Source organism: Cherax quadricarinatus, chromosome 51, assembly GCF_038502225.1.
Source record: "Cherax quadricarinatus isolate ZL_2023a chromosome 51, ASM3850222v1, whole genome shotgun sequence".
In the NCBI taxonomy this organism is placed as follows: Eukaryota; Metazoa; Arthropoda; class Malacostraca; order Decapoda; family Parastacidae; genus Cherax; species Cherax quadricarinatus.
Genome location: NC_091342.1, coordinates 7,536,411 through 7,557,302, shown reverse-complemented (window position 1 = coordinate 7,557,302; position 20,892 = coordinate 7,536,411). Strand labels below are relative to the sequence as shown.

Genomic DNA, 20,892 nt, shown 5'->3' with positions numbered 1-20,892 from the left:
TAATTCCGTAAGTTTTCCATCAAATTTCAAACTTTTGGTGTCCTTATGATCGGGAAAAGATTCTCTATCTTTTCATTAGAGAAAGTTATTTTTTTTTTTTTAAATTTGGCCGACCCTGAGAACGAGTTTCGGAGAGGGCCTGTTGACCCTCAAAGGGTTAATCATAGTGCCCTCAGTTATACTGGGATCAGTTAATCCTGTTCCACACTGCATGATGAAATAACTAACCTTTCACAAGTATGGTTTAATACAGTGACTGAGGCATGTTCTAGGGTAGTTTTCATGGTTTTATTGGCTGTGTCTTGGTATCAGTTGATAGACTGGAAGTATACTAATGAAGTGGAGATTATTTTATTTACTTTCAGAGTGGAATTTGCCCGAAATAGGCCTCAAAGTGGTGCAAGTGGTATATAGGAGAGGCCTGGGGATGTGATTAATGTGCAGACAAAAGGTTACATATACAAGGTATACAGGCCTAGCTAACATCAATGACATTCTACTAATAGAAAGCTGCTTGTTATTTATTTATTTATAACATTTTGGGCATGTGACCCACACCAGTTGTCTAACACCCAGGTACCCATTTTACTGATAGGTGAACATGGACAACTGATATAAGGAAACACCCAATGTTTCAACCCTCGCCGAGAATTGAACCTGAACCCTCAGCGTGTGAAGTGAGAGCTTCTGTTGCTGGAATGCTTAGTGTTTACTTCGAACTTTTTTTTTTTTTAATTAAAATTTATTGAATTTTGTGTGAAATTGGCTAAATTACCAACTACTTCACACTTTATACATTACTGTAGTTCAGATAGCTTAATGGGCAGTTTCTTATGTGTTGATAGAACAGAAGGCATACTAGCGAATAGCCAGGAATTGGGATTATTTGAGAAAAGTAATTGGCTAAAATAGGCCCCAAAGTAGGTGAAACTGCTGATGAATAGTGACTCCAGACCACTAACTTTTCACCTGTGTAATTCTGTAAGTTTTCCATCAAATTTTGCATTTTTGCATCATTACCTTCAGAAAAAAATTCTCTACAGTTTTCATTTTTTTTTTAATCGTGATCTGGACAACATTTAATTTTGGGGTGGCAACAGCTCATAGCTATTACATATTTGAAAATGAAGTTTATTTTCCAAGAAAAAGTTTACATTGGTTACAAATAATGTGTATTTGAGTACAAACAGACTTGAAAGCCAGTGAATATGTGGAGCATTTTAGGCATTGTAATACTGCACCTTACCATTAGGACAAAGTTAAAATTAATTAAGTAAGGGTTAGATTGCTTAAATGGTAAGTTTAATGCAGCATGTTAATATGTAGAGAAAGTACTCTAAACTAGACTGTCGGTTCTTGGTTACATTAATAATTGGGTGGCAAAAAAATGATAGCATAATATATGAGCATGGATGTTAATAAAGGCTGGTAAATGGATTACAGTAGGTATTATAAACATTAATAATCAGTTATTAACAGTCGTAAAAACTACTTTATTTCAGGTTCATGTTGAAAATATAAATGTTAATGAAGCTGTTGTTGAAACTGGATATGCTTTGGCTTCTACTGAAACTTCTAGGATTTTTTGTAAGGTACTGTCCATTGTTTTATTATTCATGTCTTCATTTTCCTGCTGCCATCTTCATTAATACTACTGTCTCAAAACTGTGTATGGGAGAAGGTGATGGGGAGGAGTTCATGTGTGTGGGGGTATGTGGTAGGAGTGTGTGGGTATATGGTGTGGATGTGGTGTGTGTGTGTAGTTATGTAATGGATGTGTGTGGGGAGTGTGATTGTGTGTGAGGTGGTGGTTTGGGTGTGATTGTGTGTTTTTGGGTATATGATGTGTGTGGGTATGATGTGAGTATATGGTATATAGTGTGGGTACTCACCTGTTTGTGGTATCACAGGGGCTGTGCATCTTAACATCACACTCTTCATATTCACTCCCTCTTAGCCTAGTGGGCCCTATTGTACCTGCTCTTAAAACTTTGTATGTAGCCTACTTAAACCACTTCCACGCCAAGATCGTTCCACTTCCTGACCACTTTAAGACTGAAGAAATAATTCCTAACATCCCTGTGGCTCATCTTTGCCTTTAACTTTCAACAGTGACCTTGAGTTCCCCCTTCTTGCCTTTAAAACAGCCTATTCCTGTCTACCTTATCAGTTCCCCTGAGTATTTTGTGTTATCACATGTTCTTCCTGGTGGTTCTGTCCTCCAATGTCATTAGATCCAATTCTGTTAGCTCCTCCTCATGGCTCATGGCCCTTAATTCAGGAACAAGCCTTGTTGCATAATTCTGCACTTTCTCAAGTTTCTTAATGTGCTTTTTTCAAGTGTGGGTTCCATACTGGCGCTGGGCCTAACTTTTTATTTTTTTGCAACAAGTCGGCCATCTCCCACCTAGGCAGGGTGACTCAGAAAGAAAGAAAATCCCCAAAAACAAAACACTTTCATAATGATTCAACACTTTCACCTCACTCATACATAATCACTGTTTTTGCAGATGCGCCCAGATACAACAGTTTAGAAACATATATAAAGATATAACATATCCCTCCAAACTGCCAATATCCCAAACACCTTTAAAGTGCAGGCATTGTACTTCCCATTTCCAGGACTCAAGCCCGGCTATATAAAAATAACCAGTTTCCCTGAATCCCTTCACTAAATATTACCCTGCTCACACTCAAGCAGCTTGTCAGGTCACAAAAACCATTCATCTCCATTCACGCCTATCTAACACGCTCACACACCCTTGCTGAAAGTCCAAACCCCTCGCCCACAAAACCTCCTTTACCCCTTGCCTCCAGCCTTTTTGTGGATGACCGCTACCCCGCCTTCCTTCCCCTACAGATTTATATGCTCTCCATGTCATTCTACTTTGATCCATTCTCTCTAAATGACCAAACCACCTCAACAACCTGTCTTCAGCCCTCTGACTAATATTTTTATTAACTCCACACCTTTTTCTAATTTCCACACCACACAGGTGCATAAACGCTTACTCTAACCCACTTTTCACATCCAACCCTTATTTTACTCCACATAATCCTTGAATTTAAACATTTATATATCCTCTTTTCGTGCCGTAACTTATTCTTCAACATTATTGCTACTCCTTTAGCTCTGTTTGAAACCCCTGACCTAATCCCAATTATTTCTTCCCACTGAAACTCTCCCACCCCTTTCAGCATTGTTTCACTTAAAGACTGGATATCCAGCTTCATCTCATTCATAACATCCACAATCATCTCTTTCTTATCATTCGCACAACATCCATACACATTCAAACATCCCACTTTTGATGGTAGGCTATACAGGAAAAGGGGTTACTAGCCCATTGTTCCTGGCATTTTAGTTGACTTTCACAACACGCATGGCTTAAGGAGGAAAGATTCTTATTCCACTTCCCCACGGATATAAAAGGAAAAGCAATAAGAACAAGAACTATTAAGATAAAATCAAAGAAAACTCAGATGAGTGTGTATACATAAACATGTACATGTATGTGTAGTGTGATCTAAGTGTAAGTAGAAGTAGCAAGACGTACCTGAAATCTTGCGTGTTTATGAGACAGAAAAAAGATACCAGCAATCCTACCATCATGTAAAACAATTACAGGCTTTCATTTTACACTCACTTGGCAGGACGGTAGTACCTCCCTGGGTGGTTGCTGTCTACCAACCTACTACTTATGCTGTATAAAGGGCTTGGGTCAGTCATATGTTGAAAAAAGGGCCCAGAATGACTTTGAGATTCCTGAAGGCTCCTTTTAGATATGTCAGACTAAGGCTGCAGAGATTATTTGGTTAATGTGAGCCTCTGGAGTTGTACTAGGTCTATTTCTGCAAGTGAAGTCTTCAGCCTTTGTTCCTCTAGTCCATACCCCATTTCCAGTCAGCTTGCTCCTTCCCCTATCTTCATTATCTTGCATTTTCTGGGGTTGAATTCAAGCAGCCATTTATCTGACCATACTTGCAATTTTTCCAGGTCCTTTTGGAACTTTTCCTTTCCCTCTTCTGTTTTTATTCTCATTAGTTTTACATTATTAAATTTAACAAATGGATATATCAAGAGACAATCAGATATGGAATGTTGTTCATGTAAACATGGAAACAGTACTCATCCTAATACCAATCCTTTCTGAACCCCTCATGTTACTCTTCCCATTCTTGTGTTGCTTGCCTGACAGCCACACTTTGCCTTCTTTCCTTAAGATATTCTTTGATTGCTGGGGTATGTTCCGTGTCATTCCTGCCTAAATCTCTATGTTTTTTGCCCAGCCTCTTGTAAGGCACAGTACCAAATGCCTTCTTGCAGCCTAAAATAAAAAAAAAGAAAAGCAAACTACCAAACCTCTCTTGTTACATGTCTGTTACTTAGTCATCGAACTCCAGCAAGATAGTAAGACAATATTTGCCATCAATAAACCCATGCTAGTTATCGTTTATGAAACCACTTCTCTCCAGGTGTTCTACTGCTCTTCCCCTGATAATTTTCTCATTATATTGCAAGGTATGTATATATGTATAATCATAGAATTGATGAGGGAAAAGAGGTGAGTGGTGCGTTGAGGTATATGTGGAGTCAAAAAACGTTATCTATGGAGGCAAAGAAGGAAATGTATGAAAGTATAGTAGTACCAACACTCTTATATGGGTGTGGAGCTTGGGTGGTAAATGCAGCAGCGAGGAGACGGTTGGAGGCAGTGGAGATGTCCTGTTTAAGGGCAATGTGTGGTGTAAATATTATGCAGAAAATTCGGAGTGTGGAAATTAGGAAAAGGTGTGGAGTTAATAAAAGTATTAGTCAGAGGGCAGAAGAGGGGTTGTTGAGGTGGTTTGGTCATTTAGAGAGAATGGATCAAAGTAGAATGACATGGAAAGCATATAAATCTATAGGGGAAGGAAGGCGGGGTAGGGGTCGTCCTCGAAAGGGTTGGAGAGAGGGGGTAAAGGAGTTTTTGTGGGCAAGGGGCTTGGACTTCCAGCAAGCGTGTTAGATAGGAGTGAATGGAGACGAATGGTACTTGGGACCTGACGATCTGTTGGAGTGTGAGCAGGGTAATATTTAGTGAAGGGATTCAGGGAAACCGGTTATTTTCATATAGTCGGACTTGAGTCCTGGAAATGGGAAGTACAATGCCTGCACTTTAAAGGAGGGGTTTGGGATATTGGCAGTTTGGAGGGATATGTTGTGTATCTTTATATGTGTATGCTTCTAAACTGTTGTATTCTGAGCACCTCTGCAAAAACAGTGATAATGTGTGAGTGTGGTGAAAGTGTTGAATGATGATGAAAGTATTTTCTTTTTGGGGATTTTCTTTCTTTTTTTGGGTCACCCTGCCTCGGTGGGAGACGGCCGACTTGTTGGAAAAAAAAAAAATGTATATCAGAGAAGCTGGTCTGTAGTTTGACATTTCTTGTCTATCTTCTTTCTTAAATATAGGGACTACATTTGCTGTCTTTTAGATCTCTGGTAACTGTCCCATATCCATTGACATATTGTCGATCATAACTAGTGGTTTGGACATTGCTTCTGCACCTCTTGAAGAATCTGTGGTGACACATTAAATCCCATTGCCCTTTATGTATCTAGATCCATCAGAAGTTTTTCTTAGCTCTTCCTCTGTTATGCGGATGGCATCTGGTACTTGTTGGTGCCTCCTGTTCCTTAGTCTTGGGTATTATCCCAGTTTCCACTAAGATCAACACTTAACAGACTTCCTTGTCATTGTTCATGAGCTGCTCTCTCTCCTTCCTCAGATGAATTACCTGGTTGTTTACTATCATTTTTCTTGTAATGTGGTAGCGAAATAGTTTTGGTTCAGATTTGGCCTTTGCTGCTATGTTATTCTCAAATAGTCTTAGCCCTCACCTTAATACAGTATTCATTTTTTCTTCTCAGTTCTTTTCTCTCCTTTTCTTTTTTCTCTGCTTTTCACACACTCCACCTGTTGTATTTCTCTCTATCTTTAGCTCCACTAGGTACTTGAAGTTCAGAACTGCATGATCACTAGCACTCAATAGGATTCACGTTCTGTTTCACCTATGTCAGATGTCTTCTTTCAACAAACCGGCTGTATCCCACCAAAGCAGGGTGGCCCAAAAAGAAAAACAAAAGTTTCTCTTTTTTTTTAACTTTAGTAATGTATACAGGAGAAGGGGTTACTAGCCCCTTTCTCCCAGCATTTTAGTCGGCTCTTATGACATGCATGGCTTACGGAGGAAGAATAATGTTCCACTTCCCCATGGAGATAAGTGGAAATAAACCAGAACAAGAACTAGTAAGAAAATAGAAGAAAACACAGAGGGATGTGTATATATATATATATATATATATATATATGCTTGTTATAGGTAGTAGGTTGGTAGACAGCAACCGCCCAGGGAGGTACTACCGTCCTGCCAAGTGAGTGTAAAACGAAAGCCTGTAATTGTTTTACATGATGGTAGGATTGCTGGTGTCCTTTTTTCTGTCTCATGAACATGCAAGATTTCAGGTACGTCTTGCTACTTCTACTTACACTTAGGTCACACTACACATACATGTACAAGCACATATATACACACCCCTCTGGGTTTTCTTCTATTTTCTTTCTAGTTCTTATTCTTGTTTATTTCCTCTTATCTCCATGGGGAAGTGGAACAGAATTCTTCCTCCGTAAGCCATGCGTGTTGTAAGAGGCAACTAAAATGCCGGGAGCAAGGGGCTAGTAACCTCTTCTCCTGTATATATTACTAAATGTAAAAGGAGAAACTTTCGTTTTTCCTTTTGGGCCACCCCGCCTCGGTGGGATACGGCCGGTGTGTTGAATGAAAGAAGAAGATATATGCTTGTACATGCAAGTGTAGTGTGACCTAAGTGTAAGTAGAAGTAGCAAGATGTACCTGAAATCTTACATGTTTGAGACAAAAAAGACACCAGCAATCCTATGTCAGATGCACCTGCATTAATGTCATTCTACCTGGTTCCTCTTCTGATGCTTCTATTAATTTGACATAGCAGCATATAATAACTATGGCAACTTTCATTCTGTTCTGTATTAGATTATTTGTATTGTATCAAAATTTGTTCTCCTTTTTTAGAATTATTTCTCTGTATAATCTTTTGTAACAAAATTAGATGTGTTAACTTTCTACATATTCAAATTAAATCAAATCAAAGTTTATTCTCTATGAGGATTACAATGCAGGGTTTACAGATTTTGGTTATTGTGTGGTTTACATGTAATAAAATACTAATTACAGAGGGGGCCACTAGAATACCTAGCATGGCTAGGCATTTTGGGCAAACTTAGATTAATTCTTAACCCTAAATTATTAGAAATTGTGGAGTAAGTTGACTAAATACTGGTTTGTGAGTTTAGCAATGTGAGTGCTTTTGTTTTGGCACAATACATAGTTTCTATATTGGAGTATCACAGGCAAACTTATGACTAGTTAGGAATCATTATTTTAAGATTAAGATAAGTATTTCTGTGCTTATAGTCAAATGGGTGAGTGAGTGAGTGTAAGTGTGAACCACCAGGTGGTTTACATGTAGTTAGTTGATGGGGTGTATCAGGGAGATATTTATATTCATTGCCTATTTTGCAGAACATTATGACCAAGAAACAAGATATACAGCCAGAAGATGTTAAGTCACCCACTGGACTTGAAGATATTTCTCTACTATTTAAATCTGAGTGAGTACTTAATTACCTGTCTGTAATTACATATTTATAATTGTAAGAACATAGTACCCTGCTTTCAGTAATTAGTTCATAAATTTGTTTAATCTTTCCAATGACTAGCACTTACGACTTGTTTTTATAGTGCTTTCCATTGGTGTACTACTGTTTTTGAAGAGATATTGTCCAATATCCTTTCAGCTCCACTTTTTTTTTTTACTCAGTTTACAACTGGGGCCTGTTGTTTTCCCTGTTGTAGGTACAGTACTTAGAAGTCTTTTTTTATCCTATCTTTCGTGCCCTTTTATTTGTTTATCATGTCTTTTTTTTACCTCTGATTTCTCTTTTGCATTTCTCCATTCATATTTGAATGCTGTTTTATAATGCATTTATATATTTTTTTTTAAATAAATCTTAGGTGTGTGTAGTAGTAGTTAATATTTGTGAAAGGCACTTGTCAATAGACAGTTGTGTGGATGGGCAGTAGTTACTAGTTGTCAGAGGCACTTGTTGATAAACACTTGGCCTGTTTTACAGTTGTGTGTGTGTGTGTGCATGCGCTCACCAGTTTAGGGTTGCAGAAGTCGATTCTCATCTCATGACCTAGGCTTTTAACCGCTAAACGCTCTAAACATATACAGTGGAACCTCAAAAATTGAGCTTAATCCGTTCCAGGAGCTAGTTCTAAATTCGAAAAGTCTGAAATTCGATGCAGTATTTCCCATAAGAAATAATAGAAATACAATTAATCCGTTCCAGAAACCCAAAAATATTCACATAAAAAATACATTTTATAGAGATTAATTACAGTTTCACATACAACAAATATTATAGTTTTTAATTATGTATAGTAATACATATAAAATAACATTTTTACTTACCTTCATTGAAGATTGGTGATGGCATCTGGAAGATAGGGAGGAGGAGAGAGGGAGTTGGGGTTAGTGTTTGGAAGGAGAATCCCCCTCCATGAGTACTTCAGGTAAAGCCCTCTCTGGGGTTACTTCCCTTCTCTGTCTTTTAATGCCACTAGGACCAGCTTGAGAGTCACTGGACCCCTGTCTCACAAAATAACTGTCCACAGTCCTCTGTTTCTGGCGCTTCTTTAACATTTCCCTTAAATGGGACATGGTTCTGTCACTGAACTTGTTGCAAAGATGGCTGTTTCAGCTTGCTCAAGGTGGTACTTCTGCACAAACATTTGGACATCATTCCACTTGGCACAAATCTCCTTAATCTTTGAAGAAGGCACCTCATCCACTCCCTATATTAACACCTTTTGCAACATCAGCTTCCTTGATTTGTTCTTTCTTTGACAGGATAGAACCGATGGTCGACTTGTTTTTCCCATACATCCTGGCAAGCTCAACAAGTCTCACACCACTCTCATACTTCTGTATTATTTCCTTCTTCATATCTATGGTGTTTCTCACTTTCTTTACCACAGGGGTACCACTAGCAAGTTTCTTTGGGCCCATGGCAGCTTATTTCACAGTCCCACAAGCACTAAACACAACGAAATAATTGTAAAATGCGTGAATGAGAGCGCAGGTTAGTGTTCACTCAAGCATAAACAAAGCTAGACTGCTCACGGCGCCTGCGCGGGGACGCGGACAGAGCGGGCGGCAGACAGGTCCCGTACCCGGCGGTCCGAAAATAGGGGCGCGTTTGATAACAGGGACACAGTTTGTCCGAAAAAATGGTCCTATTTTCGAAACGTTCGATATGTGATACGTTCGATTTTTGAGGTTCCACTGTATATATACGTTCTTACGTGTAGGCCCCAAACATATATATACGATTGGCCTGAGATGCCTGGTCAGCATAGAATAGGTCTTAACACTCGGTGTGCACCATATTAAAAAAATCTGGGACCACTTAGTACCTTGTGGGAGTGCCAGTTAAATTGAGCCCTAGCTAGAGCAAACAGTACAGCAGACACCAAGGATTCGCTGATGTAATGTCATATTAACACTCCTCTTTTAACCCTTTGACTGTCGCGGCTGTATATATACGTCTTACGAGGTACCGTGTTTGACGTATATATACTCATAAATTCTAGCGGCTTCAAATCAAGCAGGAGAAAGCTGGTAGGCCCACATGTGAGAGAATGGGTCTGTGTGGTCAGTGTGCACCATATAAAAAAAATCCTGGAGCACGCAGTGCATAATGAGAAAAAAAAAACTCCGACCTTTTTTTTTTATTAAAATGCCGACTTTGTGGTCTATTTTCGTATAGTATTTATGGTAGTATTCTCGTTTTCTTGGTCTCATTTGATAGAATGGAAAACATATTATAGAAATAGAGGTGATTTTGATTGATTTTACTATAAAAAGAACCTAGAAATGGAGCTCAAAGTAGGGGAAATGTTTGATTTTTGCCAATGTTCAAAAGTAAACAAATGATGCCATTGTCCAATAAATGTCCAACTAGCCATTCTAATATGCAGTCATGAATGGGTTGATGTTATTTGTACAATTATTACAGTATTGCAGTAGTCTGCATAATAGTAAGTCTTCTATTTTTTGTTTGAATAAAAATTCAAAATAGAAAGCAAGAGTAATATCAGAGGGGCCTGGAGACTGAGAGCAAAGAAAATGTTATTTTAGAGCCAGGAATGTCTGCATTGTTCATTCTGGACCTTATTTTGAAATTGTCATATTTTTTAGTTTTCGTGAAATTGGCCAAATTGCAAATTTCTGACCACATTATTAGGTAGTTGAAATCGGTAAATGGGCAGTTTCTTGTACTCAATCGATAGAAAAAATGTAGTTCTAAAGAAATAGCTATGAGTTTGGACAACTGGAACAATGGAATTAGCCGAAAATAGGGCTCAAAGTGGGCGAAATCGCCGATTTGTAAAAGCGCCGAGGTCGCTAACTTCGCGAAAGCATAATTCCGTCAGTTTTCCATCAAATTTCGTTTTTTAGGTGTCATTACAATCGGGAAAAGATTCTCTTATCATTTCATAAGAAAAAATAATTTTTTTTTTTTCAATTTTGCGACACCAGGAGACACCTCAGGATTGGGGGTTGCGACAGTCAAAGGGTTAATAGGAAAGTGATGTTAACCCCAAGTTTAGGGTCTGTCGATCTCAATCTCTGTCTCTATCAGTCTATATCTGTCTGTCTGTGTCTCTGTCTGTCTTTGTCTATCTCTTTCAGTCTGTCTCTATCTCTGTCTCACTGGTACACACAAATACAAGTATACGTAGTATAAATTACCTAGGATAACCCAAAAAATCCAGACAAAGTGCTATACTCTGCTTGAAGATGTGAGTAAATGTGATGACGCAGCCTTGTGGCTCTCTCTGAGACAGAGAGCTAGACGGATAGACAGGGAGCTTGACAGACAGACAAATAGACAGACATGTTTGTGTAAAAGCGAGGGAAACAAAGCAAGGGCAGTGCTCATCAAATGTCACCTCTAATCTTTTCTTATCTGCTGCACCCTCCCCCACCCTCGTGTATGCTCATCAAATGTCAGCTCTTATCAGATGTTATCTCATCACGTCACTGTCAGGGGTGGACTTTGTTTTTCATGCTTCAAGGGAATTTATTATTACATCTCCTCATCCTCCTCCCTCCCTCCCTCCCTCCCTCCCTCCCTCCCTCCCCTCCCTCCACTCCCTCCCTCCCCCCTCCCTCCTCACTCCCTCCCCTCCCTCCCCTCCCTCCACTCCCTCCCCTCCCTCCACTCCCTCCACTCCCTCCCCTCCCTCCCCTCCCCTCCCTCCCTCCCTCCCTCCCCACTGGGAATACCATCATCACAATCAACTCCTTTGTACCACCAATGCCATTCCCACCATGAACCTAAACTTAAGTCACGTGGATCACTCTGCACAGTTCCAAAGCTTGTGCCTCCGTCTCCTGATCCTGAAACGCTGAGGCACCTCACTCTAAGTGGCGACAAGTAATTGAATATGAAAATTTCTAAAACATCTTCAATACTTGTGCCAAAATATGATGCTCCATACCATATAATCTTGGCCAGTAAAGGGGCCCTGCAGTGTAGAACACAGCAGTTAATGCTACTGTTAGCAGGCATACACTACAGATTTCCTTGAGCTTCACAGGAATGTTGTTCCTAGCTGCTATGGGAACTTCTGTCTTACGTTTTTCTACAGGTCCTTTCTTATTCTGTGGGCATATCCTTTATAGTCTTCTCCGTGTGGGTGAACTTTGACCACAAGGAATATCAGGAGTATTTACAAGTTCAAGAAGCTTTTCTTTTATAAGAGCCACTCTCCTTCGGGTCACAAGCATCACTGTTTGTGATCTGGCAATCCTCGCCAGCATCACCGCTAGTGATCAGCAGATCCTTGCTATGATCTGTACATTCCATGATCTGTATATCATCAGGACCATCACCACTGGTGGGCAATCTTTCATGGAGAACATGACATGCTGTATCCTGCCAACAAGGATGTTAGGGTTCCTGGGAAATCTGGCATTCTTTATCCTGCCAGCAAGGATGTTAGAGGTTCCTGGGAAACCTGGCATGCTCTATCCTGCCAGCAAGGATTTCGAGGTTCCTGGGAAACCTAGCATGCCCTATTCTTCCGGCAATGATGTAAAGGCTCCTGGGGAGCCTTAACATTATCCTTGGGTTTTGTTGGTTTAATTACAATATTCTTACAAGCTTGAGTACCCACGTAACCACTTAACATTTGCAAACCCCATAAACAGGTGACACTGATTGGGGAATAACTGTATGAAGTGATGTTCCTTTGCCACATCAAGAAACTGACTGATATTCTCTCTTTCATGTAGGTGGTGAACTTGTGGTGCCATCTCACCTTAATACTGAAACTTTGGTTACTTTTGCAGCTTTGGAGTTCCACTAATGGAAGGCTTGTCATTTTTTTTTTTCTCAACCCAAACCATGAAGTTTTATCCAGTGTACTAGTTACAAAGTTGTTGGTGGCTTTATGGTGGTAGTAACATCTAGATACCCATGAACATCACTCACTGTCATACAAAGACATGTTGGGGTCAGCTGACCAGGGCGAATTTGTAACAGCAGGAGGAGAATCAATTACCTTTTCAGACGACACCTTAATTGCTCATATGGATTGTGAACATACACAGAAAAGATATTCCAGAGTAATAGAAAATTCAGGAACATGTAACACTCAGTAGCCGAGAATGTGGAAGTGTACCTCTTGAGTTTGATAGTTTTGTAATGGAAGTGTTATGAAATAGCGGTGTTGGTGATAGTAGTTAGTAATGATGGTCTTGGTAGTGATGGTATGATAACAGTGTTGGCAGTGGTGATGGTGTTGGCAGTGATAGTAATGATATTGGTGATGGTGTTAGTAGTAATGGTAATGATCGAGGTGATGGTGTTGGTAGTGATGGTAATGATGGTGGTGATGGTGTTGGTTATGATGGTGGTGATGGTGTTGGTTATGATAGTGGTGATGTGCCAGGGCACAGTCTGCTAAAGGCATTCTTATGGGCATTCATATTTATGATGCCTACTGTGTATCTCACTATCTCTGTCTATCTCTATATCTTTATTTTTCTTTTCTTCAATACCCTGGCCATCTTCCACTGAGGCAGGTTTTTGGGACTTGATAAGCTGTTGGAATGTGAGCAAGGTAACATTTTGTGAAGGGATTCACAATTATTTTGTTTAATTTATGTATTTATTAATTTATTTTATGTATTTATTGATTTTCTCCATGGGGAAGTGGAACAGAATTCTTCCTCCGTAAGCCATTCGTGTCGTAAGAGGCGACTAAAATGCCGGGAGCAAGGGGCTAGTAACCCCTTCTGTATAAATTACTAAATTTAAAAAAGAGAAACTTTCGTTTTTCTTTTTGGGCCACCCTGCCTTGGTGGGATATGGCCAGTGTGTTGAAAGAAAGAAAGATTTATTGATTTTGTGTATTTATTATATACATTTTACTTTCATATCTTTAGAGAAGAAAATGAAGGTGGACAAACCTTGCCTGTGTCAAAACAAGATGATGATCATTTACCCAAAATGGTGAGTTAAAATGTTAATACTAATCCAGTATTATGTTTGTGTTGAGAATCAATCATTTTAGACCACTTTTTTTAATAAGATTGAGTTCCTTTATTTTATACTAGAAATGTTTTGTGGGAAATTTTGTTTCTTGTAGGATGTGAATGTTGTGTAAAACCATGAATGAAAAATTAAACAGTGTGTGTATGAAAAGTATAGCTCATAGCAAAAGAATGGTTGTTGAGATGGTTTGGGTACAGTACATTAAAATTATATTAAAATTTTTATTTTGCCTGAATCTACATGGAAGTTACAATAGATGGGTTTATTTGGTTACACAATTATTACAATTGTGATGAAACATCATCTTTCATTTTCAAATGAAAGACCCATGTTATGCAAAGCATTTTGGATAAGCTAATTCTAAATCTTGCAAACTTCTTTCAGGGTTTCCAACGTACTAGTACGGCTTACGCACCAGGGTTATTGACGTACTAGTATGTCTTATTTCTAGCGCCTTCAAATCTAGTGAGAGAAAGCTGGTAGGCCTACATATGAAAGAATGGGTCTATGTGGTCAGTGTGCACACTATAAAAAAATTCCTGCAGCACACAGTGCATAATGAGAAAAAAAAAATTTGACTGTGTTTTTGGTTTAAAACAGCGACTTTGCAGTGTATTTTTGTATGGTATTTATGGTTGCATTTTAGTTTTCCTGGTCTCATTTTATAGAATGGAAGACATATTACAGAAATTGAGATGATTTTGATTGGTTTCACAATGAGAAGTACCTTGAAATTGAGCTCAAAGTAGCAGAAATATTTGATTTTTATCAAAGGTCAAAAGTAAACAAATCATGCCAAGTGTCCAATACACGTCAACTTGTGAGTCTAATATTCTTTCACAAGTACGCTGATATTATTTATACTGTTACTACACTAATGCAGTAGTCTGCATAACAGTAAATCTTCTGTTTTTTGACAATAAAAATTCAAAGTGGAAAGCAAAAGAGATGTAAGAAGGGCCTGGGGATGTCACTAATGAACAGAGAAAATGTTATTTTAGTGCCAGGAATGTCTGTCTTCTTTGTTCTGGACCCTATTTGGGCGAGGGGCTTGCACTTTCAGAAAGCGTGCGTTGGCATGTTAAATAGAAGTGAATGGAGACGAATGGTTTTTGTGACCTGATGAGCTGTTGGAGTGTGAGCAGGGTAATATTTAGTGAAGGGATTCAGAGAAACTGGTTATTTTTATATAGCCAGACTTGAGTATTGGATATGGGAATTACAATGCCTGCACTTTAAAGGAGGAGTTTGGGATATTGGCAGTTTGGAGGGATATGTTATATATCTTTATATGTATATGCTTCTAAACTGTTGTATCTGGGCACCTCTGCAAAAACAGTGATTATGTATGAGTGAGGTGAAAGTGTTGAATGATGATGAAAGTATTTTCTTTTTGGGGATCTTCTTTCTTTTTGGGTCACCCTGCTTCGGTGGGAGATGGCCGACTTGTTGAGAAAAAAAAGAATTTTCAGTTGTAAGGAATTTTACACACGTGCATGTTTTTGCAGATGCAGAGCACATCCCTCATAAACCAAACTAAGGATACTAACTTCAGCTTTCTAAATAATGAGGTAAGTACAACTGTACATTTTGTTTTTTTGATGTAGGAAAGAAGAGTTTAAACATGTATGTGGTGTTTAATTTAGTTACACTGAATGGCTTTGTTTCAGAGGGTATAGTTTGTCTGTATTTAAAGCTTAAATACCAATGCCTGGTAAGATATTCAGTAGGACCCCATATACGTGGTTTATCATGGCCCGAAAATAACCCTTAATTTTGCTTAATAATGACCTCAGAGTGCAAAAGTAGTGATGGTGGTAGTTCTTCAAAGTCTAAGAGAAGCTGTGAAGTGATTCCTATCAGTAAAAAAGTGCTAATTCTCAACTTATTGTGCATAATTTATCAATTAAGCTAATATTAATACCTTGACACACCCATAGTTTGTTATGGGTTTCTCTTTGGTGTAGATGTAGTGGTTTCTTATTTATTTGGCAGAGGTGTAGTGGTTCCTATTATCTAATAAATAAGGTACTGTACTATACAGTACCTGAAAAAAAATAGGAATGTGCCTCATGATTAAAATGAATCATTAGTGATTAGCAGTCAGCATAGTGTGGCTATTAATTACAACTCTTGATTATGATGAGAGCTCTTTAAATTAGCACATATGTATAACATTATGTAGTACAGCAGATCATCATTTATCTGGCAATCTGTTATTCGGCTTCCAACATTATCTAGTGGTTTGCCTGATACGGAACCAGAACAAATAATGTAAAAAGGAATGAGCAAAATAAAGGGAAAATAACGTGATCGTCTGCTGGTTTGATAATCTGGTACATCCTCTCCTCCTGCCTCCCCATTTCCTTACAGAGGGGCTGGATATTGGATCTGCTCTGCTAATTTGTGTTTTTGGGCTCCTGTTTATTACTTTTATGAAGCATAATTACCTGAAACAATTACCTTATTCCTTTACAGTTATCAAAGACCATCAGTGATGTTCTTGCTCAGGTAAAGGTACGTTTCAGTCTCCGCTTTGCCATGGATCCAAATTCAGTCTTGAACCAAACAGTGAAAGTGCTTTCTGAAGAAAAATCTTTCAACTCTGTCTGTGACAAAATAAAAATGCTTGGGAGAGCTGTTCTTGACCTCCTTCCAGAAAGCAAGGTAATTTAATGTGTTCTAAACAATAAGGTGTTTGTTTTCCTAAATTGTAATGGTGAGGTAAAGTGTTAGTACAGTATTGTTTTACACCATTGAATTTACTGTTTAACCCTTTAGCATTCCTCTACCCCAAATTAGGTATTTTTTTTAGGCCTACTTTGAGCCTTTGCAGAGCCAGATCAATGCACAGGAAATTGCTAAAATTGCCACAAGCCCATAGAGCAGCCCTTCGTTATCCTCAAGTAACAAATCAAATGGTCCTCTGTCCCATGCAGAGTCAAGATGTGAAGCAGTGTTATAATATCTTTATTTCAACAAGTGCGTGTACAAGGGATACAGGCCTAGCTGACAGCAGTGACATATTGCAACATAGAAAGCTGATTATTATGCTGAAGATTTCGGGCATATTAGGTCAGTTTTGTCCCAGGATGTGACCCACACCAGTTGACTAACTCCCAAGTACCCATTTTACTGATGAGAAACATAGACAACCAGTGTAAAGAAACACGCCCAATGGTTCTACCCTCGCCAGGAATTGAACCTGGACCCTAACTGTATGAAGCTAGAATTTTAGGCATCAGGCCACAGGGCACTGTGTAGTTTTAGACCTGGGAGTGTGTGGTTCACACTTGCTCATAATTATAAATAATGACTGTTTAGATTGGCTTTAAAAAATTTATAAAAAATCATCAAAGATACGGCAAAAGCCACATAAGTAAACAGGTACTAGAATGAGTCATTCTGTAACATACTAGAATCATATTCAAATTCTTTCAGTGTTTTGATGACCAAAATGCTACAGGGTTAAAACTATTATCCTAACAGGCCATTACACAGCCCAGTTCTATAAAACTCACTGTTTGCTGATGTGCCACACAGCAGTCTACTAGCACCCAGGTACAGGCATACCTCGTTAATACAGCACTCTCTTTAAAATACGTACTTTGCTAATACAGCGCTTTTCAATTAGACACGCTAGCTATCCCCCACTGAGGCAGGGTGACCCAAAAAAGAAACTCTTTCACAATCATTTGCCCTATTGCTGTCTTGCCAGAAGTGCACAGATATGACAGTTTAGATGTCTGTCCAAACAGCAAATATCCCCACTCCTCCTTCAGGGTACAATCACTGTAGTTTCCACCTCCAGGACTGAAGTCCAGCTAACTGGTTTCCTTGAATCCCTTCACAAAATGTTTTAACTCGCTCACTCTCCAACAGCTTGTCAGGTCATTCACATTTATTAAAATGGTACAGAAATTTGATTTTGCACTGAAACTAATTCAGCAGTCTAATCCAGTTTTACTAAATTTTGATAAAATAGTACCAAAGAAAGTCTGATTATCTGAGTGCTGTTGTAAGCATATTTGTCTGAAAGTAAGATCACCAGAAGTAATACAGTGATTGCTCTATATAACAAACCAGTTTATTGGTAACAGCAGTGTTAATACTAGAGAACAGTAATACAAAACAGTACTATATTAACAATTTAATTTAAGGTGTAGGACATACTTGAAACAAGTGCACAGGTGTGAATGTTGATTGGAATCAAGATGCTAAGGTTTGACATAACTAATTTGTTTGAAGATAAGACTGTTAATACCAATGATTGCTACAAGAATACAACTTTTTATAATGGCATTATTATTATAAGGGGAAAGTAGTACAAAACAATATTGACAGTTTTAGTGGGTAGGATTCTCAGGTTTCTCATGGTTATCATCAAATTCAGATATTATTATTTTGACAATATTTTCTTGAAACTGCATTATGTAACATCAGTGAAATGTTTATGTGAATGTTAATTTTAAACACTTGAATTTCAGAATTTTATGTTAAGAACTATTTTATCTTTAAAGGAGTTACCAACTGTTGAAGAGAAATTCTGGAAGGAAGTGCCATATCTAAATAGGTATCAGGCAATAATTCCCCTACAGGTATGTTTTTTTTAAATTTAGTTAAGTAAAATGAAGAAATATATTTGGATACTTCGGCTCATTTAAGTGTTTCCAACCATGGCTTTTTTCATGTTATAGCTCTGGTAAAGTACATATCCTTGTCTACTTTGTCCATGCTTTTTTTTTTTTTTGGGGGGGGGGGCATTTGACAGTTTCCCAGTAAAGTAGGGTTATTTAACCCGTTAACTGTCGAAACGTAGATCTACGTTCGTATCGCTAGTGCTCCAAAGGTTGATCAATGTTTTATTTTTCCTGCCTCCAAATTTGGCACGATTGGCCTGAGATGCCTGGTCGGCATAGAATGGGTCTTAACACTTGGTGTGTGCAGTATTAAAAAAATCTGGGACCACTTAGTACCTTGTGGGAGCACCAGTTCAATTGAGAATCAGATAGAGCAAACAGTGCAGCAAACACCTGGGATTCACTGATGTCATGCAGTATTAACACACCCATTTTAAGAGGAAAGTGATGTTTACCCAAAGTTTAGTAGCTTTGAGGTGGATGTGGCCAGAAGTGGTCGAGGAAATATGAAAAACCTCGATAATAACCCATGTGCAACATTTGTACAACACCCTTTCAATTTTGGTACCACTGGTAGTGTCATCCTGCCAGAATGTCTTATAACCTATGCACTAAGTAAAGGGAAACAATTCTAGAACGTGTAATGTGTGTTCAGCAGGCTGGCTGGCTGATTGACTTTGGCTGTCTCTATCTGACAGGTACACATAAATACAATTATACATAATGTAAATTACCTAGGATAACCCAAAAAATCCTGCTATACTGTGCTTGTAGATATAATGCATAGTAAGCATGATTGGCAAGTAATACATACACTTGCTCAGGAATCAGACGTGACAAAGCAGTCATGTGTAATACCTGTTGGTTCACTAGTGGCTCTCTCTGAGACAGAGAGAAGCAGACAGAGACAGAAAGACAGATAAGCAGAGACAGAGATAGAGAGCTAAATGGAAAGACAGATATGTTTGTGTGACAGTGAAAACAAAGCCAGGGTTCCATGCAGCAGTGCACAGTCATCAAGTGTCATTCCACTGCTTACCCTGTCAGAAGTTTATTGATACTCATCTTAACACATGCTTCAAGAAGTTTCATATATACTCCAGCTTGTTTAAAACATTGCTGGGACCTATAAATACTTTGCATATATTCCTAGATAATAGTAAATGACCAAGGCAGGTGAAAATGTTGACCTGTCAGTGTGTTTGTGACGATTTGAGTACAATTTCAGTGTCAGTGAAAATCACAAGAACTACTATAAATTGTAATTATCAGAGCATAAAAAAACATGTAAAATAATATAAAAACAAGGAAAAAAGGTATATCAGCAACACTTCTGTAAGTGGCAGGACTCGATGTTGCCGTCAGGTGAGCATCCAGTGCCAACTTTGCAGTCTTATATCTCGGTAAGTACTGGTACTAGAAAATTTTTTGTCTTTTTGGTCTTACTCCACACAGAAAATTGCCCTCTTTAACCCTTGAACTGTCCACACATAGATATACGTTCACGGGCGGTGGGCTCCAAACGTAGATCAACTTTTTTTTTTTTCATTCCTTCAAATTTGGTGCGATTGGTCTGAGTGGCCTAGACATGAAAGAATGGGTCTGTGTACCTAGTGTGCGCACTACGAAAAAAATTGGGGACCACTTAGTATCTTGTGGGAGCACCAGTTCAACTGAGCACCAGCTAGAGCAAATAGCATGGCAAACACCAGTGATTCAATGATGTCATGTCATATTAACACTCACATTTTTAAGAGGAAAGTAAAAATAGGTTAGATAAATGCATGAGTGGGTGTGAGTTGGACCTGACTAGCTTGTGCTACTGGGTCAGATGTCATGCTCCTTCTTTCAGTGAATGTGACCTGACTAGGTGGGTCATTGGTCTAAGCCAGGGAGTGACATGGACTTGCTTTGCATGGGCCAGTAGGCCTGCTGCAGTGTTCCTTCTTTCTTATGTTCTTCTGTATTCAGCTAGCTGGCTTTGGCTGTCTTTGTCTGTATCTATCTCTGTCTATCTATCTATATCTCTGTCTATATCACTGTCTATTTGTATTTCTGTCTCTCATATGTACTCATAAATACAGTTATTATACATAATGTAAATTACCTAGGATAACCCAAAAATTCCAGGTCAAGTGCTTAACAGTGTTTGTAGATATAAGACATAAATAAACATGATGCAAATAATAGCAGTGTCACTTGCTCAGCAATCAGAGAGTGGCCCATACACCACAAACCAACAGGTTTACTAGCTGCTCCCTGAGACAGAGGCAAGCTGATGGAAAGACAGATACACAGGCAGACAGAAAGACAGATAAGCAGAACTTGACAGACAGATAAGCACAGCTAGGCAGACAAACAGATAGTTGTACAGATAGACTGACAGACAGACATACAGAGGCATGTTTGTGTGCAAGAGTAAAAACATATAAAGGCAAAGTTTCCCCTCCAGCAGCACACATTCATTAAATGTCAGTTGTTATCTGACGCTTGTCATAACACCATTATTCAAGGAGCACCACTCACCTTTTTTCCTT

General features: G+C 38.7%; 1 protein-coding gene across 2 annotated transcripts in view; it reads left to right on the top strand.

Moving 5' to 3' along the window:
- The first annotated feature begins 1,397 nt into the window (after positions 1 to 1,397).
- LOC128694698 (uncharacterized) overlaps positions 1,398 to 20,892 on the top strand; it is a 65,483-nt gene continuing 45,988 nt past the window's right edge. For both annotated transcript variants that reach the window (XM_070095758.1, XM_070095757.1), the window contains exons 1-6: positions 1,398 to 1,592; positions 7,606 to 7,694; positions 13,607 to 13,673; positions 15,224 to 15,286; positions 16,194 to 16,382; positions 18,236 to 18,313. In XM_070095758.1, coding sequence (XP_069951859.1) covers positions 1,413 to 1,592; positions 7,606 to 7,694; positions 13,607 to 13,673; positions 15,224 to 15,286; positions 16,194 to 16,382; positions 18,236 to 18,313 — 666 coding nt within the window. In that variant the 5' untranslated portion in view covers positions 1,398 to 1,412. The remainder of the gene's footprint in view (positions 1,593 to 7,605; positions 7,695 to 13,606; positions 13,674 to 15,223; positions 15,287 to 16,193; positions 16,383 to 18,235; positions 18,314 to 20,892) is intronic.